This window comes from Drosophila teissieri, chromosome 2L, assembly GCF_016746235.2.
Source record: "Drosophila teissieri strain GT53w chromosome 2L, Prin_Dtei_1.1, whole genome shotgun sequence".
NCBI classification, from domain to species: domain Eukaryota; kingdom Metazoa; phylum Arthropoda; class Insecta; order Diptera; family Drosophilidae; genus Drosophila; species Drosophila teissieri.
The window spans coordinates 18119203-18143786 of record NC_053029.1 but is presented as its reverse complement, the minus strand read 5'-3'; the positions used below and the strand labels follow the sequence as shown (position 1 = coordinate 18143786).

The following is a 24584-nucleotide window of genomic DNA, read 5'->3' as shown; positions in this document are numbered from 1 at the left end:
GGAGTGCAAACGAGAAAAGAAAACTAAATAAAATGGTTTTCAAAAGTAAGGACATGACAGATTTGCTTGCTGTGCGGGCGTTAGTGAGTCAAATAATAAAATGAAAAATAATAAAAATAATTTTTAAAAATGTGGGCGTAACAGTTTTTGGCTTTTTTTTGGGCGTTAGAGTGCGCGTGGCAACATCCGAAAACAAACCTGTCTATCTCTCAGCAATCTGCATGCTTAAACTCATCTTCTAGCTTTTAAAGTTCTTGAGATCTCGACGTTCATACGGACGGACATGACGATATGGACTCGGCTAGAATATTTTTACTTTATAAGGTAGGAAGCGCTTCCTTCTACCTGTTACATACTTTTTAACGAATGTAGCATATCCTTTTACTCTACGAGTAACGGGTATAAAGAGAGAGAACGCTGTAGTCGACTATATCTTCGATTATCAGATATTTGTCACTGCGCTGGTGTGGGTGGAAGACAGAAATTGTTTTGGCTTATCTACAGAAATTGGGAAGAAAGCAATTTAATTTTAAATATAACGGGTTCTTTATGGTATTTGTATCTTGTATATATTTTGATATTTTTCGCAGTGTACGTACATATGGATTTTTACAACGGGACGGAACTCTTAAAGCTGTCAAAAGGAATTTTACAGCCCACGCGAGGCGAAAAAGAAAATTCTCCAGGGCATACACACGATTTTATATCGAGGCATGCCTATATACATGTATGTATATATGTATGCGTGCAAGTCGCTTTTCGCATTCAATTTTCAACCGGAATGAGTGGGGTTATGGTGGCACTGAGACAACGACTTGTCAGTTAACCTTTGCCATCTGTGGGCTTTTTCCTGGCCAGATCCCCGGTCTCAATTGTTCTCTGCTCTTAGCTTCACGCTTCGGTCTGGAGTCAATTCAATTATTTTTTAATCTATTGGATTTGAAGACGCCCTGCAAGATGCACAAATCGCTGAACAATATTCTGCAAAATGTCTGGCAAATTCTAAGGCTTTATGAATACTTGCTTTCCTTTAACATTGAAGATAAGATTACTTATTTTACATGCTATTTTCATCCCGTTTCAATTATTTAATTAAAACAAAATTCTAATAGCTGAGGACCTTTAAAGTGGTCCTGTTTAAGCCAGACTCTAGAATGTATTCCACAATTGATTAACAAGATGCTTACTTCAGACTTCCAAGAATATTATTTGAATTTGTCAAGGACCCGTCAGGTGTCTCACCTTCTTTTAGGACATGCAATCTGTTGGCTATGAATAGTTAAATTCCCAATGCTATCTACGCACAAATTTAAGGCAGCATCCCTCCGATCCTTCCTGCCATCAGGCGATTATGGCCAGAATGATAAACTGCTGGATGGATGCTTAAATTGATGTCCATTAGCGTTAAATTAGTGAGCAATTATGTTGCCTGCTCGCTGGGGCGGCAGCAGATACAGATACTCGTCTGCAGATGGAGATTCAGATACTTTTAAAGGTGGCAGCGGCAAAAGCAACAGCTTTTGCCTGCGGATACATAAAACGCGAATACCTCCTCAGTGAGTACAGTGAGCCCTAGGAAAGCGCTTTAATGAAAGTAATACTGGCCATATGAAAACTACCTCGCTAAATTGTACTCTTTTATTTCCGAAGGTAACTATGCGATGAGAATGTTGTTTCAAAATGAAAGCTAAACCATCATGAAAATGTCGCAGAAGATTAGTAGGCAGTTGTGCCATACAGAGTGTTCACTGTGCCTTCCACCCTTCGGTGTGTGAGTAAACGGATGTGCTTGTATCTGTATCTGAAGCCACCCTAGGAAAAGCGATTATGTGTTGTAACAAAACGTTTATCTACATTTGTTGCTGCCGCCGCTCTTACGCCATTAAAAAACGTTCCTAGATTCTATTCGCCTGTCGTTTTCTCAGTTTAATTTCAAACACGATTCTTCCTTTTCCTCGAACCATCTCCCAAAAATTTGTTGCGCGTGGCAGTTTTTAACGGCGCGTGCTCAAAGCAAACAAGCCCGGCAAAAGGCAAAAAAAACATTGGGTGGAAAAATAGAAATACTGAAAAGCGAATAACAAAACGTGGAGAAAAGCAAAACTTGCGCCCCAAGTTTTTCGGCAATTAACAACATGGCAGTATAGATAAAAACAGAAACACGCGGCAAATAGCAACAAAAGCCGAGTGGCTGAGTGTTTTTTGTTCCAGTTCGCTTGGCGCATTGATTGCCGTTGCCCAATTCAAGACGATAAACTAAAAGGCCCAAAACACGGATTACTACACTACACAGTCGGGCAAACAGCGCAAAACAGGCCAATTTGTGGATATTATCTGCTCGGGTGTTTGCCCCGGAGTGCGAGTTCGCCGATAATTAAAAGTGTTCCAAAACGCAATTAACAACTCTGTAGGAGCAGAAATCGTTGATTATGAGAAGGTTTAATGAGATTGCACGTTTCATGTTCTACATTTTATTTACTTAACATGTTTGGAGTTTGTACGACCTGTCGGTGCATTTCCCATTGAATTAATGACGTCAAGCAAATGAATCCTTTGCCAACTTCCGATTACAGACAACACGACCATTGTTCTACAACTCGAGATACAAAAGCCGCATTTTGGATTTGCGAATTTGCTTGCAATTTGGCAATTACTGCAGCATACATTGTGGCATCCCAGATTGCAAGTATGAGAGGCAAACCGAAATAGCACATAGATACAATGCGCAGATATGTACATAAGAGTATATATAATTTTGGTAGGCCCAGCTACGCAATGCAATTAAGCCAACTCAATTAATTAGTCCTCAAGCAAGGGGACGAGTTAAATAAACTGGAAGCTTTGCAAGCGGGCTGTAATTATTCACCTATTCCTAGGTGAAATATCTAAATATAAGCACTTGAATGTGTGCTTTTTGTAACCAGGTCGCCTTGCTGGGTGTTTTCGCTTCTACCTTCTGGATAATTATGCAAAAAGCTGTTTGAGAAAGGTTTCTGCCTTGAAAATGGCAAAAAAGAACGTGAACAATAGACAAAACAAGGCTTTCCTTGGCCGTCCCCCATTTTTTGCATGTGGGTTAATGTGCGAAATGTGCTAAGCGAACGCAAATTTTGTGTTTCGGTCTGTGCCATTTTGACGATATGCATGCATGAGGCTCCCATGGTCGCAGCTCTAGCCACTCGCCACTTTATTATCCACCGTCCGCCCGACATTTATGCAAATCAGATCCAGATCCATATCCCCTTCCACTCTCTCAGCCCTCCCCACTTGGCCTGCATTGCCGACTGCATTGGAAATCACTTAGCCAACAAGGAGGCGGTGACGTCATGTGTCTGTACTTACAGGTCAACTCGATTAACCTGATTTTCCGCAAATTACGTTTTCAAGTAATAAAGAGGGCCCAAAACTATTTTTGAAAACAATCCATTGAAAGCCAGAACATATTGTGGGTTATTCCACAAATAAACGATAGAGGTTCTATGCCTATTTGATGAATTTAAATTCTGAAATTTCAAACAAGGAGGTGTATTACATCTTGCACATATGTATATAGTTACAAAGAAATAAGTACATTTTTGAAATATTTTTGTTGAATGATTTGGTTCATTCAAATTCCTTTTTAAATAGTTGATCAAAATGAGATAAATTTCCTGCTTTAAAAAAATATAAATTACATTAAAGAAAAATTAGTAGTTGAATACTCTAATAAAACTGTAACAGATTGTGTTTGAAATTCGAAGAACTAAGGCATTTACCCCATTTTTCCACCAAATGGTGTCCAACTTATGGAACTCAACCTGTACTTCCAAGTGGCAGGAAGTGAGGTTGACAAGGCGAACAAGGCTGTTATAGTACTGCAATCGCAACTGGCGGTGACACCGAGTGCCTGTCCTGCTTTGGGCCATACTAAATTGGCACTTAGAATTAGCCCGGTGCGCTGAGAAAGCCATTGCAAGCCAATAAAAGCCAATGCATATGCAGCAAAAAACAACCGGACAATTCAAGCGTTGGAAAAAGTAAAGCCGTGCCGATTCATAAGCCGATGACGAGTAACACCTGTCACGGCAAAAACAACGACCAAATAATGGTTGAAAAAAGTATGCCGGGCATTTGAAACGCTCGAGTGACATTTGTGGAGCGATAAATAAAACTAAGGCCATTTAGTCAACACTCGTCTATCGAGTGACTGAATGCATATTTAAATATTCAAATCACTCAGAAATTCTCGCCATTCCACGCCGAGTACCAGAAATTTACGGATTCGGGTACTCGAGCACTTAACTCGAAATATGTGCGCCCCAAACAAATGACACAGTGATTAGACACAAGCCATTGACAAAGGCCGCAAATTAATTGCATAATTAGCAGCGTATCGGGCCAACAAAAAATGCCGAAACAAATGACGATTCAGCGCGGTGATAGAAGTCCGAAAAAGTGTCAGGAAAATATTTTAATTGATATCTAAATAAATGCTAAACGAAGCGATGATACTTAAATAATTACACCAGCTAAAACATTAAAGTGTTTTTTTTGCCACAAAATTAATGTGTCAGCAAATCAGGGGATTAAAAAAATGTATCGAAAGTTAAATGTTAATTAAATAGGCGCGCTATAAAGCACAATCAATTTGACATTCTTTTCGATTGAATAACTAAAGTATGACATGCATGGTGAACAAAATACGTAGAAAAGCAGTATAAATATCTAACATTTACCAATATTTCCTAAATAAATTTGCTTAAGTAACTTCATATTTAGGTTATTTAAGGTTGGTTTAGTTTATTACAAAAAGGAGCATTACATAGAATGCAGCTTTTAAAACTGTTTAATATCGCCTCAATGAATAATCAATAAAATGCAATGCAGGCAGGAAATAAATAATCGCAGTAATAAGCTGGCAGGCTCATTAAAATGCGATAAAAATTACAAACGGAGCCAAATAGAGCCAACAGAAAATATTTAAATTCAGAAGCTGTCGAGGTCTGTAAAATAAAACACAATTGACGGCCCTCCTTCGATTTCCGACCCACACAAAACTTTATCTTTTCGCACTCCCTTTCGACCGCAGCAACAATGGAAATTATATACATACATATGTAAATATATAGATATACATATTTAAATATATATGCACATATATACAAAATGGGGAAAAGAAAGCACTTACTTGGCGGCCATAAAGAAAAAGAGAGCAGCGAAACGGGAGCACCAGCGACAACTTATGTTTATTTATGGGTTGCATATGTTCTGCGAGTTTGGGTATATTTTTCCGTGGGAGTGGCACCATACAGCTTGCATATGTGCACCACAATCATATATACACATTTATATCGTATAAAGAGTCAGCCCACAAAAGCGCAACATGTATCTGGAATTTTCATGCCCCCAGGACCTATGTATATCCTATCCCATCCTGGCAAATATTTTCACTTTCCAGCCCCGGCCGCTTGGCATGAAAAATTAAATTTACTCAGCTCAGTTGTTTTATTTTCTACCGGCCTTGCCAGTGCTGCTTTATGGCCATTACACGTGGCAGAATTTGGCCAAACTTTTCTGCTACAAAATAATGTTGTTCGAAAGACTTGGGGGAAGGAAAAACATAAGGTAGACAGTGAAAAAGGTTGGCTGGAAAGAAGGAAGTTGCAGAGTCAAATTTTCGATGAACTTGAGCGTGCTTTAAGCATGTTTCAACATTTTAAGCCGCCTGACAATAAATCAAAGGTCCAGGACCTTTTTTAAAAAGGGACAAAGCGCAAATAAAAAACCCAATTCACCGAACAAGAGAGATAGTAGAGAAACATGGACGAGGACAATGGGTCCATAGCATAAGTAAATAATCTTCGAAACGACAAACGAAGAGAAAAACGAACCTATTCCCGAAAATAAAGAAAACAATTCGCTTGCCAAAATATTGCCAGAAAAACAGCAGAGAACTTCATTGTACCAGTTTTCACAGGACAGAAATGCTCAGAGGATTAAATAATAAAACAGATTTCACATCTCACTTGAATAAATATTCCATAATTAAATTGCCTGCAATGTCTTGGGGCCCTGCAGCCGGATTCAAAGAGAAATAAATTAAGCCGACGACTTCTCCCCAATTTGCAAGCTCGAGTCCCCGGGCTTCTGGGGTGTGGGGCTAGACAGATAGCCCTTAAATTATCAATTAGGATGCCCCAAAGTCGGCCATGTGTGGGCAGTTGTTCAAAGGAATACCCCGAGAAGAGGTCACCCGAGTATTTCATAAATACACCGAATGCCAGGCGGGTTTTCTGTTTGCCAAGGTGGGTTGAGCTCTCCTTTGAACATTATCAACATTATCAAGGGGGATACTTTAAAGCTATTTCTCGCAACCTCTAATCAAGCTGGGATCTGGGAAAGTTAATTAGAAGGGACCTCAGAATGCTCATTAGTTTTAAAATTACACCCGTTTCTTTTTATGTAAGAGTAACAGTGGCACTTTAACTCTTTGTGCATGCTGGTGCCAAATAGTTTCTTCGTACAATGTCTTGTACATTTAATACCATTTACTAACTATACGAACGTTTTTCTTCGTTTTAGATATCAGCGTCGCCCACACTTTGTTTAGGTTGTCTTGGTTTGATTTTTAAGTGAGCATATCTCGAACTGGTCAACATGTCATGTAACTCTGCTGAAACTGTTTACCTTGCCTGCCATGCTTGAGCAGAAAATAACTAGCTTTCGCTTGAGCAGTCGCAGTCGAATCTAAAACAATTGTCCAATTTCTCGAACAGCCACATGTAGTCATATGGAATATATGTATCTGGGGAGCAGTAGTCGTCAATCGCTCGAAGATTACACACTGTACGTGGGCAAATAGAAGTAATGCCGGCCCGGTTTGGTGTGTGCGGGATGTGTGGGCCGTTCTTTTGACCACACTCTCCATAAGACGGGGGCAAACAACCGCCCCCACCCACCACTCCGGTGGCCTTCGCTTCGTGGCTCCAATTGACGTCACGCAGCTGCTTGACTTTTGATGTTTGCCTGTGGGCAACACAACAAGCTCGTCAGCTGGCCTTCGGGCAGAGGGGGCCTGGTGGGGGCTGGGTTATTGGGGGCCAACAGGGGTTAAGGGAAAAATTGTTAAATCGATTAAAGTCAAAGTTTCCTGAGATAAAGTGCGTGAGTGGAGCGGTCTGAAAGAGAAAGAGACCAGCAACAGCAGCCAGATAATGCCGCTGCCCATCAGCCAGTCAATCATTTCCGACCACCTGCCCCATCTACCCCCCAAAGTGGTAGAGCTCCTCACCTGGCCACTATGAAAAGCAAAGTTTTGCAATCAACAAAAGTTAAAAGTTACCACTGTACTAGAAAAGTTTTTCTAATTAGTGAGGACTCGCAACCGCAGGTGTCATCAGCCAAAAGGCGTCATCAAATCATACTCATTTTGCCAGCAGACACACAAGTGCTCGATAAAATGATAAGCTCTGACCTTGTAGATAAGCTAAAAAGATATTTTAAATTAAATATTGTATATATAGCTGTACAGCGAGGGTTATTAAACAATCTTTAAAATATTTCACTAAGCACTTTCACAGAAACTCAATGACACAGAAATAGCTGAAGTGAATAAAGTACTTTAACAATTGGATATAAATATAACAAATACAATCAAAATAAATCATAAATTCTTTTCTGAATTTACTTACATTTAAATAAAGTGCACCATTAACATTAATGTGAAAAGCTTTGAAAATATGGCCAGTTAAAGCACTGGGAGTTTAAATAGGTTGACGACAAAAGGCGTCATCGAATCAAACCTACTTAGCATGCACATAAGAGATATCTGCTTGAATATATATGATAAGCCAAGACTTTAGATATAAGTAAGTCCACGCAAATGCGTCAGTGGGCGCTAGATAAGTTATCAGTCGCCGGGGATTTCAGATTGAGACAGACTCGAGACGAAAACTCAGTGGGTCAATGTGGCCCACCAGAAGACTGCTGACTTATGTATGTCTTATATGCATACACTTGAGTATCCTATGCGTGGGTGGTTGGTTTTTCATTCGAGCGTTCAGCATTCGACATTTTTTGCTGAACTGCAGGAAAACGGCGTGCATATTAAAATCCACACAAACAATGAAATTTATGAGTTTCGTACAGAAATTTACGACTAATAAACCGCGTCGGGCACAAATAAAATGAAATGACAACGGGGCCAGCTTTTAGCTTCGCTTTTTCGCCGATGACACATTTCAGGGGAGCTGTCATCGGCTGCCCCAAAAGAAGTGACATCTGTGGCATATTGACAACCTGGGAAAACTAAACTGAAACCGCATCCGAGAAAGCAATCGGTTCGGACTGGATCGAATCGAATCGAGTCGCATGGGATCAATGAGCTCATAGATCGCCAGTTAATTGGCTGACGGCGGCGTATACTTAATCTATTTGGAACTCTATCAACTAATAATAGTTTTGGCCTCACGTGCCGCATCCGCTTATCGCGGCTCGGCAAGTTTATCGTTTATTCAATATAGATATACGTAGTCTGGGGAAAATGCATGTATGTATGGGGGAAAAAATATAAAACTTAATCCAGGGAGCGAGGAGGCCAAATGACTGACATCCAGTCAAGGAAAGCCAGTGGAAACTTTGGCCCTGCCATCAGAGCAAAATGCGGTTGCCCTCTTAATTAGTTCGAAAAGGTCTTAGACGGCAGCAAAAAGAAAACTAAGGAAAACTTTCCAAGTTCGTGTAATCAAATGAGCTAAGAAAGTGAAGCTGTAATGGGGGGAGGCGTCCCGAAAACACGACAAGTAAATCCCATTTGGCACACAAAAGTGCCAGAAGTTGACAAACAAATTCGTTTGGAGTTTTAGCTTACTAACTTGCAATATAAAAGAGCAGAAATAAGAACACAAAGTGTATATCAATTAAATCACATAAAAACCAAGTTAAGAACAGCGCATATATTTAATAATGAACGGCATTTCTAATGAAAGAGATGGCAAATTATACCCGAAATATAACGAATCAGCGTATTCAAAAACTAAGTACCTAACATCTATTTTAGTTCATTAAAAACCATTACTTTTAAATAAAAAACGTAATCACCACTTGATAATGTGTCTAGTTTCTGCGGCTGTCTCGTATCGATTTTCGTACCCTAATTGGTGAAGCGAAATTGCTTCTTGGACATAAAAAAAGGGAATTTTTGAAGAGCTCCCGAATTTGAATAGCAATCTGGATCCCCTTAACAGACTCTATATACGTACATAACGAAAGAGGCAGTGTTGGGCGATTTGATTCAATGTTGGTTCGCCTTTTGTTGGCCGAAGGTCGTGGTTTTTATTGGCCGTTTTCGTTCCGTTCCGTTCGTTTCTTCTTTCCTTTTGGCCAAACAATTAAATTTTCGCTGTGTGAATATTTCTTTTCATTTCGCTTTTTTGCTTGATTGGGGCGTTGTGCAGGAAAGCGGAGGGGGAATTATGATTATTTATTCAGGCAGCCCCAAAAATTTGTTGGCCACTTTTTGAAGAAGACGCAAATTATGCGCAATAATTTTTCGGAGAGAGTGTGACTCACTTTGGGCATGAACATTGCGTATTTACACATAATTTATCAACATCCGTCAAAGTTTCGAGGCATTATCACCGCAAATCAGAACTCACAAACTTGTGCAACTAATTAATAATATCAACTTAAGTTTGACGGCGCACCAAAGCTGATTTCCATGTTTTTCGGCCAGGTGAAAATTGAATATTCAGCAAATATTGCGCATACGCCGCGTTGCTTTTGTTTACGAGATGCGTTCTATTTCTGGATTGCGAAATTAATTGCGAATCAGAATTGAAAAACAATTTTCCCGGCCAATTGTTTGGCATAAAAGAGAATGGAAAGAACGATGTATATAGCCGGGAATAAAAACAAAAGCGAGGACAATAAAGAGCGCTGCTTGCCTTCATTGTCCTTTCGTTTTTGTGATGAGTTTTTCACGTGCCGCTGTGTTCACCCTTGTCAATTCCAGTTACAGGCTACCTAAAAAATATGAAACATAAATGGAAGCCAAAGGACTGCTGTCAATAAAAATGCCTTTAAGCCGACTGGCAACTTATTCATTAGTTCCTTTTCGGGGGTGGGCTTCACTCGTCAGCTTTTTAAGTTATATTTTTAGAGCATTTCCCAGTGTTGAGCAAATATTATTTATGACTTTTTATTCCTGTGCTGGGCTCCATTATGGCAGGCCACGAATGCGGGAAATCAATCAATAAACGAGGAATCCCAGCTGAAACTAAGCCGGGCCATAAGCTCCACGGGTCCAGGAAACGCGAGGACATGACAGGAATCTGCTGCCGTCCTACGACAATGAGCAGAAAGTAAGGGAAAGGAAGTGGGAGTGGGAGTAGGCCGGAGGCCATGAGCGGAATAAGGGCCTTTCAAGGGTGGTGGCCCCGGGCCATTGAATCGAATACGCATTGAAGTCGTCCTGCCTCTGATTTCTCTATGTATCTATGTATGTATGTGTGCACAGATTCGGGCCACAATCTTGCCCTCTTAACTCGGAATTGAATTGGGCTTGGAAATTGTGTGTTTTGCCGCTGATGGATGGTTGTCTCCCGTCTCTTGGTTGGTCTCTTGGCCAACTGTGTTTCCTGGTTCTTATTCTCGTTTCCCTGTTTGGCGAAAATGCCAAGTACACAAAATGGAATTAATTGCAAATACAGCTCATCGGGAAAGAGCCCCAGAATTTGTTATCGGGATTTCGTTGGCAAATGGAGAAATGGAGGATTTTCAGACCGGGAAATGTAGTCGGATTACGGGAATATAACTGGGGAACTTAGTGTTCGAGCAGCGGTTTTTCCGTTTAAAATCGCTATGAGAGTTCCTCGGCTATCAGATACCCGTTACTCAGCTAGTGGAAGTGCGTACGAGAGAGTTTACAGGCAAAGGAAAAACATAAGCCGCAATTTTATAAGAGTGTAAAGAGAGTAAAGGTAGCGAGGCCAAAATGTTTTTGGCATATCGATAGAAATTGGCAACCAAAAATAAAAGAATGAAATACAAATTTTAACACACTTTTTGAAACTGTGGGCATGGCAACATTAGGAAACCTTGCGCAGCGTCTATGTCTGCATGTCTAATCTTAACGTTTTAGATTTAATAGTTCCAGAGATCTCAACGTTCAGAAGGACAGACAGAGGGACTTGGCCAGATCGACTCGGCTATTGAGCATGATCAAAAAAATATATATGTACTTATAGGGTCGGAAACTTAATATGTGGTATTATAATGTTTTTACGATATAGTTTCCAACCCAATTATTACGGTGCCATTTATACGTCTATATTTTATTTTTATAAAGTTGGTCCAACCCTTTTATCAAATTTTATAAATTTATTTATTGCATAATAAAGCGCAAGTAACGCATAAATTTCTTAAATCGTCATTGCAACTAGTCATATTAGTGCACTGGAATGCTTTTCTTAAATTTCCAAATATCTCAGTCTAACAAAATAGAACCTCGTTTTTATAAAAGCTTTTGGAGGGTTTTCACTGATTTATTGCCCGAGTACCCATTGCAGCAACAGACGAGTATAGGTATATTGTGGCGCTCATTATAGAATATCTCGGTGGGTTCCTGAGCACCTCGATTCCCGCCATGGTACGGGTACGAGTACGCCCGGTACGAGTATAACCTCGCCTGGCGGCCCACCTGCTAAAGTAGGCGACTTTTGCTGGCTTTTTAATTTCTGTTTGCTCTTTAGTTGCTTAGTTGTTTGTTTATCAAGCAATGCCAACCCTTGAGCAATTGATAAGCGCGTGAAATATTTAATCGCACGGGGAGCAAACACAAATGGCAGCAGAATGGGAACCGGAATGGAATGGATTCCAATGCGAATGCGAATGCGAATGCGGCGCGAGACTCACCTGACTTTCTGCTGCTTTGCTGTCACCTGCTGGTGGTGATGGTTTCTTTCGGGTGGGTGGGTCTCCTGCGTCCACCTGTTTCACCTGCTCCTCCGGCTCTTCCTTCGTTTGCTCTCTTTTTTATGTTCCTTAGCTCTCTTTCGTTCTTTTGGCTAAAACCAAATTTGATTTGTTACTTTCGTGGAATTTCCTTGCTTTTCTACATTTATTTTTGGATGGTTGAGTTGGTGTTTCTTGTCGCTTTCGCTGTTGTTTGATGTTTTGAAAGTATTTCGGTTATTAGATTTTGATTGCTAGATTCGTATTTACTGAGATTTAAGTGAATTTTTAGTTTTCGTGCTGTACACTTTTATATCGCCAATTAGACGAGCTTCAACCATTAAACTAATTGGACTGGTGCGCAGCGCATGTTTATCAATCTTATTTCTCTTTTTAGGTTGAATAGGGTGAACTTGCGTCCATGTAATTACTTTTTGTTCGGTTTAACTTTATTTTCTTTATGTTTAATAAGGATGCCTTGCTGGAATTTCTTAAAAGCCGAGAAATAACAATAACACGCCAAAGATCACGTAAACCAATATTTAACGGTGCTCGGCTAGAATTTTGTTTAAACTTTAAAGAAAAACATTTGTGTTGTTCGCCAATGTAACTGCTTAATTAATTGGGTGCCCGAATTTATTTTTCGCTTGAATAAACATTTTTGTTTTCGTGTGTGCTAAAATGCAATTGTTGTTTATTTTTGAATTGATACATCGAGCCACCACAATTCATTTGTTGGGTTATAAATAATATAATATATGGGTGAATTGTGGTTGTCACTTTGCAAAACCTAATAGGAAGCACAAATTAGCGAAAAAAGTTTACGTGATTAGTTTGCATAACGTTAAAAATGTACCAAATCCTGCTAAAAGGAGGAAATTTTGTTTTTATGCTTATGTATTTGTTCAATTTATTTGGCCTTAATAAACATTTTGGTTTTTGTGTATAATTGAGGCTTGTATCGTTGTTTATCTTTTCGTTGCTTGCTACTCCTACGCTGACCCCTAAAAATGGACTTTATTTTGCTTGACTTTCTTGGGATTGTAATAATGTAGGGGTAAATTCTGATTGGCATCTTGCAAAGCTGCCGCCCGTGACCCAATTTCCGAATATCGATAGGCGTCGATAACACAGGTAGCAGTTGCACTTGCACTTGTACTTTTTTTTAAGCTTGTCTCCAACTATTGTTAAATCCCAACAGTATATGATATCTGGCAAATCGAATGACTGCTGATTAGGACAATTAATTAGTTAATGATCACTGCACTTGTTTAAGACTTGAAAAAAATGCGCTCAAAACCGGCATTTGAATCATATGCGCAATCCCCTCTCTCGCCCCCTCTCTCTCTTTCTTCGCGCTCCCATTTGAGATCCCCTTTCTCCACCTGCACTCCGCACTCGCTGTCTCTTTTTCACACGCAGCTCTCGTGTTTATTGATTGTCCCCCACCGAAAAAAACCTTCAAGTAACAACAACAGCAGCGCATAGGTAGATTTCTGTATGTATGTATATTGTATTTTCGGGGGAGGGATTGGGAGGCAGGCCGCCTACACCGCCGCCCGCCCACAGCCCACCTCGTTTTTTATTACGCGCACGTAGTGTGGTTTTTTTGTTGCTCTCTGCTCTCACATTTTTACATACACTTGCACAATTGAAGAGAGAGCGAGAGGTGCAGAGCGAACAGGTGAGGGGGCGGGGGCAGAGGGCGGCGCGAAGCTGGAGTTAATTGGCGAGCACGCTTTTTGGGTTTTCGGGCTTTTCTCTTCGGTGCAATTGCCTTTACGACTTTTAAACGCACATTTTCCAGCGATCCACCAACGCACAACGGCACACGTTCTATATTCTTGCCACCGGCGATTCAAACGATGTTACTCGGTAGCTTTTTTAAAAATTTTTAATGGCAAACGTAAACAAGTGCGAACGGTGAAATATATCGCAAGCAGAAGCCTCTGTATTCCGATTCCGTGTCAGGCAAAAATTACAAAAAGTTTTGAATTGCGGGTTGCTTATATAGACTTGGTGCTCCCTCAAAAGCTCGCTCTTAGCGAAAGTTCTCTCTCTCTCTTACGGCTAGGTCTCTCGCGTGTGGGTGTAAAAATACTAAAGAACATACCAAAGCGGGGCAATTGTAACGTCAGTTTTACAACGGTGACTTTACATATTTCGTAAATTTAGAAAAAGAAATAATACATGAAGAAAATTGATAATTTGCAAAATTAAAGAAAGCTTAAACAAAAACTTTTAAAAAAACATTTTATGTGTTTTATTGATACCATTTACTAAAAGGTTTAACTGTCACGATACACAAAAATATTTTCCAATATTAACTAGTTTTTCCAGTTTTTAGAGGAAAATTTGCTGTAAAGCGTTTTATTGATTCTCAAATGTTTGCAATTCACAATTTTGAAGTAGTAATAAGAAAACACAATTGAATAAAAACATTTGCATTATATTAGGCAAAGGCCTAAGAACATATTAAACACAAGCACCAGGAGGAGGTTTTTTAAAATCCACAGGCAAGTTGATTGGGGTGTCCACTGGCGTGTCCCACTGGGGTGTCCCGCAAGGGCGATACTTCTCTTGGCAATACTATCATTGTATCGTCTGACGGCGGACATGTCCCACTGGGGAAGGGGGTGCAATGTTGCATAGTGCATCGCTATAGTTCCATCCATCACTGCCAGTTCGACTGCGCAAGTTACTCGTTTTTTCTTACTCAGGTACTCCCTTATAATGGAGCCGCAGTCTACATCATAGTTGTCGTCTATTTTCCGGCCCATTACTCTGAGTTTTAGATAGGCCACAGCCTCATCAATGGATGGGATCTCGGCTTTGTCAAAACTGCACATGCTTTGCGATTCGGTAGTTTCGAATGGATTCATTGCCATTCGGTAGTTTCGAATGGATTGAATCAGATCGACAACACGGATAAGTTTATAAATATTATATATTTATTATGTATTTAATACAATACAGTTAACTTTTTGAGAGAAATAAAGTTACCAGATATAAATTTTAATTTATTATATACTAGAAATCAAGATCGAATTTATCTTGGCGATTAATACTATTAATCGATAAATACTGGTATTTTGCTCTGAACACACATTGCCCACTAGGGATGTCGTGATATTAAAAAAATATCGTATCGATGATATTTTTTTTATCAAAACAAAATGATGATAATATTTAAAATATCACAAAAAAATATCGACATATTTGATATTTTTGATATATTTTTATTTTAATAAAATTTTTTTCCCACAATAAATAAAATTAAAGTGTCTTATTAACTTTATTTTTATACCCGTTACTCGTAGAGTAAAAGGGTATACTAGATTCGTTGAAAAGTATGTAACAGGGAGAAGAAAGTGCTTCCGACCATATAAAGTATATATATTCTTAATCAGGATCAATAGCCGAGTCGATATGGCCATGTCCGTCTGTCCGTCCGTATGAACGTCGAGATCTCAGGAACTACAAAAGCTAAAAAGTTGAGATTAAGCATACAGGTTCCAGAGACATAGTTACCACCTTAACGCCCACTGTAGCGTTCTCTCTTGTTTTTATTTAAATGCATGGATATTATATTTATAATGCAGATAATAATACGTGGTGTTTATATAAATTTCATATTATAATGCTACCAGTACTTAGAATTAGGTGATTTTAGGAAGACTCGTTGTGTTATATGTGTGTCTGTCATTCGGCTTCTTAAGGTGCAAAGACAACTTTGAAGAGTTTCCAGTTGTATTAATAATTCGGTCGCAGAGTTTGCCATTTGCAGTCCCGTTTTTTTTTATCAGTGTAATTGGATTTTATGTTCATTTTAACACGTCCACTTTTACTCGGTATCGCTTTGGAAATCAGAGTGAACGAAGGGAAAATATCAAAAAAATATCAACAAAAAATATCGCAATATCGATATTTGTTCAAAAAAATATCACGATATGAATATATCATTTTCAGGAAAAATATCGATATTTTGATATATTATCAACAACCCTATTGCCCATCGAGTGTGCACGTGTGTGTTTTGATTGTAGCGATTTCAACCGAATCAGGCAACTGTGTATGAAAACTATGCCCGCCGCCTCCGCACCCAGCAGCAGTGGGAGGCCAACGGAGCCCCACAAGTCCTGGAAAAAGGTGAACGAAGAGCGGAAGGCGCTAAAGCGCCAGCGCAAGCAGGACAAGCTGCTCAAGGAGCTGCAGCTAGCCAAAGAGGCAGAATCACAGGCGGAGCAGGTCGCCAATGAGGTTCAGGCGAAGGAACAAGCAAATCCGTCCACGCTGAGCATAGCTGTGCCCGGTTCCATTCTCGAAAATGCCCAATCCAACGAGCTGCGGGCCTATGTGGCTGGTCAAATAGCCCGGGCCGCCTGCATCTTCAGGGTGAACGAGGTAATCGTCTTCGACGACGTGGGAATAGCCACCGCCCGGGAAACAAAGCGCAGTTACGAGGCAGATGCGAAGGGCAGTAGTACTGGCACTGTGCGCAGCAGCTCTCTCCAACTGGCCCGAATTTTACAGTATCTTGAATGCCCGCAGTATCTGCGAAAGTACTTCTTCCCGCTGCACAAAGACCTTAAGTACTCTGGCCTGCTGAATCCGCTGGACACACCGCACCATCTCCGGCAGCAGAGCAAATTCCGGTATCGTGAGGGCGTCATTTGCGACAAGAAGGCCAAGGAAGGGCACAGCTACGCCAACGTGGGGCTGCTAAACGACGTTATGGTGGACAAGGCTATAGAACCAGGCGTCAGGGTGACTGTGAAAATGGAACATCAAAGTGGTAGATACTCGATTCGCGCATTTGTGCTCCTAGTTCCGAACTAATGGATTATTCTTCCCAACAGATAACTGTAAAAAGCAGCGGGGAACACTAGTTAGTCCGGATGAACCTCGTCGGAAAACAGGTGTTTATTGGGGCTACCAGGTGCGCATCGCACACTCCCTGTCTGAGATTTTTACCAAATCACCCTACGCATCTGGCTACGATGTTACGCTGGGTACCTCGGATCGCGGAACCAACGTGCATGAGGTTCCCAACCGATCATATAGCTTTAAGCATATGCTCATTGTATTTGGCGGACTACAAGGCCTAGAATCTGCCTTGGCCAACGACGAAAAACTGACCGTAGATGAGCCTGAACTGCTGTTCGACCACTACGTAAATGTTTTGCCACGCCAAGGATCTCGAACCATCCGCACCGAGGAAGCCTTGCTGATTGCTTTAGCGGCTCTCCAGGAGAAACTGCAACCCCAAGTGGCTGATGTAGAGGCCGATTTGAGTGATCTGCTACCTAAAAGTGAGGATACAGGCATTTCAGTACGCCGAGATGCTTTAGTTAGCAAAAAGCAGAAGAAAATGAAGCATGTAGAGGACACTCCTGAAGAAACAGTCTTTAATGAACCTGCGTCTCCAAAACCATTGCCGAAAGTGCCTCGACTGAAGGGTAATCCTTTTGCTGATTCCTCCGATGCGTTAGCGAAAAGCACCTCGGCAGAAGACGATTTTGAAGTGGTTTCCTCCACCACCGTTTCTGGAACAAGCCACTCGTGTGCAGATGATGACTTAAGTCGGTTCGATTAATTGGAATAGTTTGAATTTTATTTTTGTAAATATACAGATCTGTATGTGTTGCTTAAAGTTTCGTTTTTGATTTTTTTTGTTATTCCACTAAGCGTTGAAACTATTCTTTTTTTGTTGACGTATAACGAGCTATATTCCTATACAGACATATACTTTTGTTCGAAATGTTCTAATAACTTTATTCTTACACACTAAATTAATACGATTTTAAATTTTAAACGCGAATGTCAAAGCAAAAATTTAGATATCGATCTCCCACCAGTCTGCGCAGTATCACTTACATACATATACATTATAATTCTCCATCGACTCATTGGTAACTTAAACATAATAACCTAGGTGTCCCTATAGGATGGACTGTCAGTACCTCTGTTATTTACACACTGAAAGTATATGTCGTAAGGAGGCTTAACAACTGAATCTCTAAATGTAATATGTAGCTACATTGTCGCTGGTCATTATTAGCTATGGAATCGAGTCTTGGAATCGCGGCTCTGGCAGAAAGTCCTCCTCTAACTCGATGCGCGTATCGCTGTGATATCCTAGCAAAGATTCCGTGTCCTCCTCCATATGACGGATCGGAAACGTTTTGCCATCGCCAAAGCTAAAGAATGTGTGGTGAATTATATGTTAGAGATCATTGATCATAGTACGAAATTGATAAGTAATGAGTGCGTATAATGGATTGATTGAAGATTCGGTGCTGTGCAGCTGACACGAAGCTGTCAAGGTTATTTTATTTGGCATACTAAAAAAAAACCTTTGTTGAAGTGTTAAATATATTTTAAAATCCATTTAATTTCGTCACTTGCAGAAGTTCAATAAAATATGTATTTGGGCATAAAGGTGTACAAAGTAATAAAAAGTATAAAAACTTGCAAACAGTTACTAACTACATAAATTAAAACCATATGGAAATTACTGAATTCCGTGTGTTAATAGTGTGTACTGAAATCTCATTGCTTATCATTACGTTTAAGTCTTGAAGATCGTTTGATATCTACAAGGATAGTTGGTTTCATGAATGCATTAACAAGGTACAAATCTTTGAAGGAGATCACCATATCTCAGCTATCAGGATATTCCATATTCGATTCTTCTAATTTCCATTCAAAAATTCGATAAATGCGTGTGTGAAACCATTGACATATTGCCTAATGTTAACTTAGTCAATTATAACTATATGGTGATTTATATTGTGGTCCCAGCCATTTAAACAGGTAAATAGCCTACACTAAACAGCTGATGATTTGCATAGAGGTAACACATTTGCTTACTACAAACCGCAACGCTGACAAATCTGGCAGTTTACTTGGCTCTATGGTACAAACATATAATACATTCTACAGAAACATGGTTATTATTCAAACTGGCAGATCGCCATTCGGCGGGCATGGGGAACCTTTGGCAGGATCAGCGCCTTTTAACGGATGGTCCCCAATCATGTCGATGTATACGGCTGCCCCATTGACTCCACACTCGCCCGGGCTAGACCTGGCTGCTGCCGTGATGCAGTTTAATGATTGGCCGTTTGCCAGCTGCTCCTGCCGCTCGTTGAGTTCGTCCCGGAATGGAGATGGTGGCTGCACCTGCAACAGCTGGGTTGGCTGTACGCTGGTGCTTCTTACTTGATGAGGCGATTGGTTGTGGTGATGGTTAGTGGTGTCGAGGGGACTAGCGCCAATCAACTTATCTGTTGGGTTGCCATCTAACCTGCTTGCGGCCGTATCTCCCATTGCATCGTACCGCTGGACTGGAGAGGTGGTGGACACTCGACTCTGGTCGCTGGATGTCGGATAGCTGTAACCATCACCGCGACTAGTTCCGTGATTGTGAATAAGCAAAAGGTTGGGGTATTGCGTTAAACAGAGAGTTTTAAACAGAAATATTGATTGTTTGTTAAGATTTCGAGTTATTTTTGATTTTTTTTTACAGTTTAGCTTGTTGTAGTTTTAGCTGTTGTTGCTTGCAGTTAATTTGTTATATAATTTTGCACAGAAGTGTGAAAACGAATATTAAAATTGAATCGACTTTTCGTGTGTAAGAAGTGTTTTGGTTTTTAAGAAGCTTAAGGAGCATTTAAAATTCCAAAAGTTCCGTCAGAAATTCAATCTAACTTGGGCACTTTAAATTAGTCACTTTATGGGGTGGACAATTGGTTACTAAGCTTGTTTTGGTTAGATCTAGGTGTCTATTTCTAAAAATCACTGGCATAATTCGTCTCTTTTTATTTACAAAAATAAACAACGAACGGGATTGAAATAAAGTGGTAATTTTAATTTGGCTTAAAACTAAATTACAAAAGGAGATCGACAACATTGATTCATTGCTTCCCGCTCTCATTTTTAAGCACACACAGTTATTATTGGCTTACATAAATAATACGTGTTAGAAATTGCTTTCAGTTAATCTAAAATTTGTGATTTTCAATGTTCTTTTGGTTTTTTTAATAACTTAGCACACAGAACACACATTAAGACTATTAATGGTTTTAACTACAAATCTTAAACTTTGAAACATGCCTTTAATTTGCCAAAATCAACATAAAAACCAAAATCCAATAACCATTAAATCAAATCTAATTAAACAAAAGTGCGCGAGAACAACATCTAAAGAGTGAGAGCTTCTGGTGCAGCACGAATTAGTCAAAATGGGTATGTGAAAATGTCACAGATCTAGAAATGAACTGATAAATACCTGGAAAACACGGGCAGGAACCAGTATTGCCAGTCGTCGCCAAATACCTCGCAGAAATTGGCATAGCGGCCCAAGTTGTAGCCATTCTTGTCGGGGCCGCCAACGCGGAAGATGGGAGCCCTGAACGACTCTAAATGGAAGATAACGAGGCTATAGTATGCATGTAATTTATAAGTCCGGCTTTAGGTACTTACCCAATGTCGTGCGATTTACCAGCACAAGGTAGATGTGGTAGCCAAACAAACTCACCAAACTAATGGCAAACATAATAGCAATAAAGAACAGGAACAAGATGTGAAAACGCCCCATTCCGCTGGCATTTAGTTGTCCCTGTGCCGAGTAACCATTATTATCGTACTTGGATCAGTAAGTACAAGCAGTTTAGATAACATTACAGCAAAACGAGAGAATACATTCATTAACTAACAGGTCTTCGCATGCAGCGGGCATTTAGGGTGGTAGTAAAAGTAGAAAAGAATTGGAAACTTACTGCACCTACCTTCCAGAACTCGACAAAGTCGTGCAGCGAGGTGAACGCCACATACAGGCAGTAGACGAGCGCGTAGCCCAGGAACAACACGAAGTACTTGTAGTTGTAAAAGTTTACGCAGTTGTTTACCCAGGGGCAGTGGTGATCCATCTTCAGTACGCAGCAACTGCACACACTACAGTGGTGAGCTCGGTCTGGCTTGATGATCTTACACTTCTCGCAGAACCGCACCGAACCATTCATTGTGCTGTTGAGCAAATGTTTAAATATTATCAAAAATGTTTGGAAATACGTTGTTCTATTTGTTTTACTACTGAGAAAAGCATTTGGTAATGTCATTAAGACAATTTCTCATTTCTTAAATTAAATAGTTTTTCTTTAATAAAGTTATATAAATTAAGATGATAATGCAATTGCAAATACAAGTCTACTGATAATTACAAGAAATTTTCGAAAGTGGCTTGATAACATGGTTAATACGTACCGATTCGTTACTGGCAAATCGCGCGCAAAGTTGTTGAGAATGCGTTTCTGGGTGTCCGGGCTGTCGGCACGGAAAAGTCGCGATACTTCCTCATCCGGTATCCGCCACTAAAAGCGAGGGGTAAGCAATAGGATTATGTAGCGTTTTCCGATTTATTTTGATAGCAAGAGCTGATAAGGCGTATGATTCACTTACCTGGTCCGGTATTCGGCCTACGGAGGTCATTATGGTGCGCCAGTACGACCACATGAACAGGGTGAGGAAAAGGTGGTAGAACAGAAGCATGAAGATCATACTAATGCGGTTTTGCGAGTTGCCTATAGAAGAAAGGGAAACAGCCGCTTATATCCTCTCCTACAAGACGGTAAATACAACTCACGGATGCATAGCTCGACCACATAAGCGTAATAGGACCAAGCTATTACCGCGGTGATAAATAGCACTGGTATCCATTTGAAGACTGCCATGCAAAATCCGCAGGGTGTCTTTCGCCGTCGATGATCGTCGTTGCCCATTCTATTTATGTGGGCCACCACTTCAGCAAGGGCGCGTGTGTCTCGGGGCGTTGGTGTCACCTCGACCTGGAGCTGGAGCGAATTGGGGGCGATCGATGGGGCTGCAATTGTGGGTGCTCCTCCAGCGGGCGCTCCACTGGCCAATCCAATGTCTTTATCTTCTAGTGATTCACTGGCTTCGCAGGCTGTTGCCAAACGCTTTTGGGCGATATCCGCTGCTTGCTTTCCCTTTTGGGCGGACAGGTGCTGATTTAGATCTTATCGTTGCGACATTTTAGGTAGTACTTCCCAGTTAATCTGCTTTTTCAGATGAAATCAACTAAATTTTGGCTGTCAAATTGGGGGAACTCGAATTGGTTTAGGGATGGTCGATTTGTGTGTTGTGGGTGACAGAGTCAGCGTGCCGTGACTCGATACTATCGATCAATTTCAATTGGTAACCAATTCTGAACCATCGTATTCTGCATAGTGTTAAATTTTTGACTTGTTGACTTTGAATATGTTTGTTATATAAATTATATAAATGTTCAAAAAATTAGTATCAGATTTTTATTACGGTACGATTTATTTATTTTGAAATCTAACATAATCTAATATTTATGTATAAGTACCGCAAATCCATATGTTTTTTGAGATAAAATAAAAATGAATAAAAATATTTTATCCAAAGTAACTGTTATTAATATTTAAATAAGTAGCAGTCATCACTATTATTATTTCGTGTTTGGTATTTATTTTAGTATTGCTAAATATACCGAAGAGAATATTCATCATTGTCGTCGTTCTTTCAAAGAAGTACATTTAATTTTGGGATATCCCCGTAATTATAAAAGCGTTCTGAATATTTTTGATCACCATGAGTCGCGAAGTGTTATCACCTCCTGTCCAAAAGATGAGCATGAACCGTCGCTATAGAGTCAACGTTGTTCACGACGACTTCGGTGGCGACAAATGGAATAGTCAAAACAAAGGGGCTACACCAGGAAACAAAACCTACGAAGAGCCGGGTAAGTGAGTATTGTTGTATTTTTTGCCCACGTAAAACCTCTTCCTTGCAGATCTTTATGGTGATGATGATGACGAGGACGATTCGGCTGTTAGATGTATTAAGGAGTCGGCAAATGGTGATTTTGCGCTTTCTATTCATGTATCCAAGTGAGTTGAGTGCTAGAAACGTCTGACGACATCTTTGACTAATATCCTTGCAGATCATTTTACGGTGGACTAATTGGCATGAAAGGATCTACGAAGCGCCGCATCGAGGAAGAGACCCGAACAGAGATCTATGTTCCTCGTCAGAACGAGAAGTCAAATGAAGTGACCATCAGGGCCAAGCAACGCAGTCAAGTATGCGCTGCACTGCGGCAAATCCGCCATGTAGTAGCCTCTTTACGAAAAAAAATGAAACCCACGCATTTTTTGGCAGTGCCTTTGAACTATGGAAAAGTCAAGGAGCGTTTTGTGGATTTAAAGGTATGAGCTAAAATATGGTTGTATAAATACTTATTTCTAATTTTCAAATTTCCCAGAAATGCATTTTGGAGGCCGAGTTGCCAGGCATCGATGAGGAGCTTTTTATATCGGAGTGCTGCATCCATCTTACCTTAGGTGTATATGTGCTGCTAGATGACAGTGAACGCCAAGAAGCCCTAGAGATTCTGAAATCCAGTCGTCGCTTCCTGGATGGCCTAAAAACACCCTTCGAAATAAGAGTTAAGGGCCTTGAGATTTTAAACGACGACCCAAGCTCCACTCGCGTTCTATATGCCCGTATCGAGTCCCCGGATTTGCAGAAGTTTGCGGATGACTGTCTGGCCCACTTTCAGACTACAGGTCTGTGCGCTACAGACAATATTGAACGTGACTCCATTAAACTGCACATGACCGTGATGAACAATCGCTACCGCAATGAGGCAAAGAAGTCCGGTAACAGCTTTGACGCCCGCGAGGTTCTTAAGCGCTTTGGAGACTTCGACTTCGGAGTAGCCCAGTCCAAGGCTGTGCACCTGTGCGTATTAAAATCGCGCGGCGAGGATGGGTTCTATAAGATAACCGGTAGTCTCGAGATCTAAAAACAATTGAAACAACGTATTTTTTATTCAGTTTTTAATAAGAACATTTTAAAAAAATGTCTCTTAATAAAAAAAAACCTTGCTTACTAATCTTTCACGGTCCTGAAATGTTCTTTGCTCTGTGGCTTAAAAGTGAATGCAAAGGTTTGTTCATATATACATATATGTAAGGGATTTTCGTGTTAAGAAATGTATGTAACAAAGAGCTACCTTAGGGTTATAAAAATATTTAGTGATTTGACACCTTTTAACGTGAAATCCATTAAATTTTTATAACTTCCATGATTTCGTAAACCATCGGAAAGCCCATAATGCGCATACAAGGTGATCCCGTATGCTCCGCGCAGAGATACAAATGCTAGGAAGACTTAGTTTAGTCTTAGTTTTTTGCTATTGCGAGCATAACATATATAAGTATTTACAAAAAATATTTTAATTAATATTTTAAAAACAAACAAATGAGCTAAGGAAATATTTTGGCGTTTGTCGTGACTCTTGTTAGCATAGCAGGTGTTATGTTGGGAATTTCTTCTTGGATGTTGGTTTTCAAATCTTGTAATCAAAAAACGCCATAAAACAAAATCACAAGGGATCTGTCTGGGCGTGCCGGCCATTCCAAATCGCATCTAATTGAGATAAAAAGCTTGAAAAGTAGTCTTTGACGGCAAAGGCACGCTCCTCACTATTCCAACGCATGATGGCGACTAAACCGTGTCGGGACAAAAATTGGCAGTAGCCCCTCTTGAACGGGACCACTAGCGCTCCGCTATGACATCAACTGAATGGCGCGCATTTTAAA

At 40.2% G+C, this 24584-nt stretch overlaps 4 protein-coding genes across 14 annotated transcripts in view; 2 read left to right on the top strand and 2 right to left on the bottom strand.

Moving 5' to 3' along the window:
• LOC122626671 (cAMP-dependent protein kinase type II regulatory subunit) overlaps positions 1-13896 on the bottom strand; it is a 29352-nt gene extending 15456 nt beyond the window's left edge. Inside the window, exons 1-2 of one of the 3 annotated variants that reach the window (XM_043807024.1) lie at positions 13730-13896; positions 11893-12138 (exon numbers count right to left, since the gene is read on the bottom strand). The gene's annotated coding sequence lies outside the window, so the exon portion shown is untranslated. Of the gene's footprint in view, positions 1-11892; positions 12201-13729 lie in introns of those variants that run through there. The other 2 variants (XM_043807026.1, XM_043807027.1) reach the window with 2 other exon arrangements.
• A 2035-nt stretch (positions 13897-15931) lies between these two features.
• Positions 15932-17584, top strand: LOC122626668 (putative methyltransferase C9orf114). The gene is made up of 2 exons (XM_043807013.1): positions 15932-16726; positions 16791-17584. The coding sequence occupies exons 1-2, from the start codon at positions 16006-16008 to the stop codon at positions 17525-17527; spliced, it is 1458 nt and encodes a 485-aa protein (XP_043662948.1). The 5' UTR covers positions 15932-16005; the 3' UTR covers positions 17528-17584.
• On the bottom strand, positions 17524-22099 carry LOC122626669 (palmitoyltransferase ZDHHC20-B). 9 transcript variants are annotated; one of them, XM_043807019.1, is made up of 8 exons: positions 21578-22098; positions 21394-21515; positions 21199-21305; positions 20715-20961; positions 20419-20581; positions 20225-20354; positions 19241-19345; positions 17524-18131 (listed from the first exon to the last, which is right to left on the bottom strand). In XM_043807019.1, exons 1-8 carry the CDS (start codon positions 21711-21713, stop codon positions 17993-17995), a joined length of 1149 nt encoding a protein of 382 aa, XP_043662954.1. In that variant the 5' UTR covers positions 21714-22098; the 3' UTR covers positions 17524-17992. The 9 variants fall into 9 exon arrangements, with proteins under 9 accessions (XP_043662954.1, XP_043662956.1, XP_043662957.1 ...); XM_043807018.1 differs by lacking the exon at positions 17524-18131 and adding an exon at positions 18801-19154 and having other exon boundaries at positions 21578-22096; XM_043807021.1 differs by lacking the exon at positions 19241-19345 and having other exon boundaries at positions 21578-22099.
• Positions 22100-22454: 355 nt separating this feature from the next.
• On the top strand, positions 22455-23875 carry LOC122626672 (activating signal cointegrator 1 complex subunit 1). Its single transcript, XM_043807028.1, has 4 exons — positions 22455-22720; positions 22772-22868; positions 22922-23186; positions 23243-23875. Exons 1-4 carry the CDS (start codon positions 22570-22572, stop codon positions 23783-23785), a joined length of 1056 nt encoding a protein of 351 aa, XP_043662963.1. The 5' UTR covers positions 22455-22569; the 3' UTR covers positions 23786-23875.
• The last annotated feature ends 709 nt before the right edge of the window (positions 23876-24584 follow it).

Bases quoted from the DNA above. Each gene is read 5' to 3' on its own strand.
- LOC122626668 (XM_043807013.1), top strand. From the start codon at position 16,006: ATGAAAACTATGCCCGCCGCCTCCGCACCCAGCAGCAGTGGGAGGCCA. The intron at 16,727-16,790 runs GTAGATACTCGA...TCTTCCCAACAG, and splicing joins GAAAATGGAACATCAAAGTG to ATAACTGTAAAAAGCAGCGG.
- LOC122626669 (XM_043807014.1), bottom strand. From the start codon at position 21,713: ATGGGCAACGACGATCATCGACGGCGAAAGACACCCTGCGGATTTTGC. The intron at 21,516-21,577 runs GTGAGTTGTATT...TTTCTTCTATAG, and splicing joins TGTGGTCGAGCTATGCATCC to GCAACTCGCAAAACCGCATT. The intron at 19,346-20,224 runs GTATTTATCAGT...TCACGGAACTAG, and splicing joins TTCCTGCCCGTGTTTTCCAG to TCGCGGTGATGGTTACAGCT.
- LOC122626672 (XM_043807028.1), top strand. From the start codon at position 22,570: ATGAGTCGCGAAGTGTTATCACCTCCTGTCCAAAAGATGAGCATGAAC. The intron at 22,721-22,771 runs GTAAGTGAGTAT...TCTTCCTTGCAG, and splicing joins CAAAACCTACGAAGAGCCGG to ATCTTTATGGTGATGATGAT. The intron at 22,869-22,921 runs GTGAGTTGAGTG...ATATCCTTGCAG, and splicing joins CTTTCTATTCATGTATCCAA to ATCATTTTACGGTGGACTAA.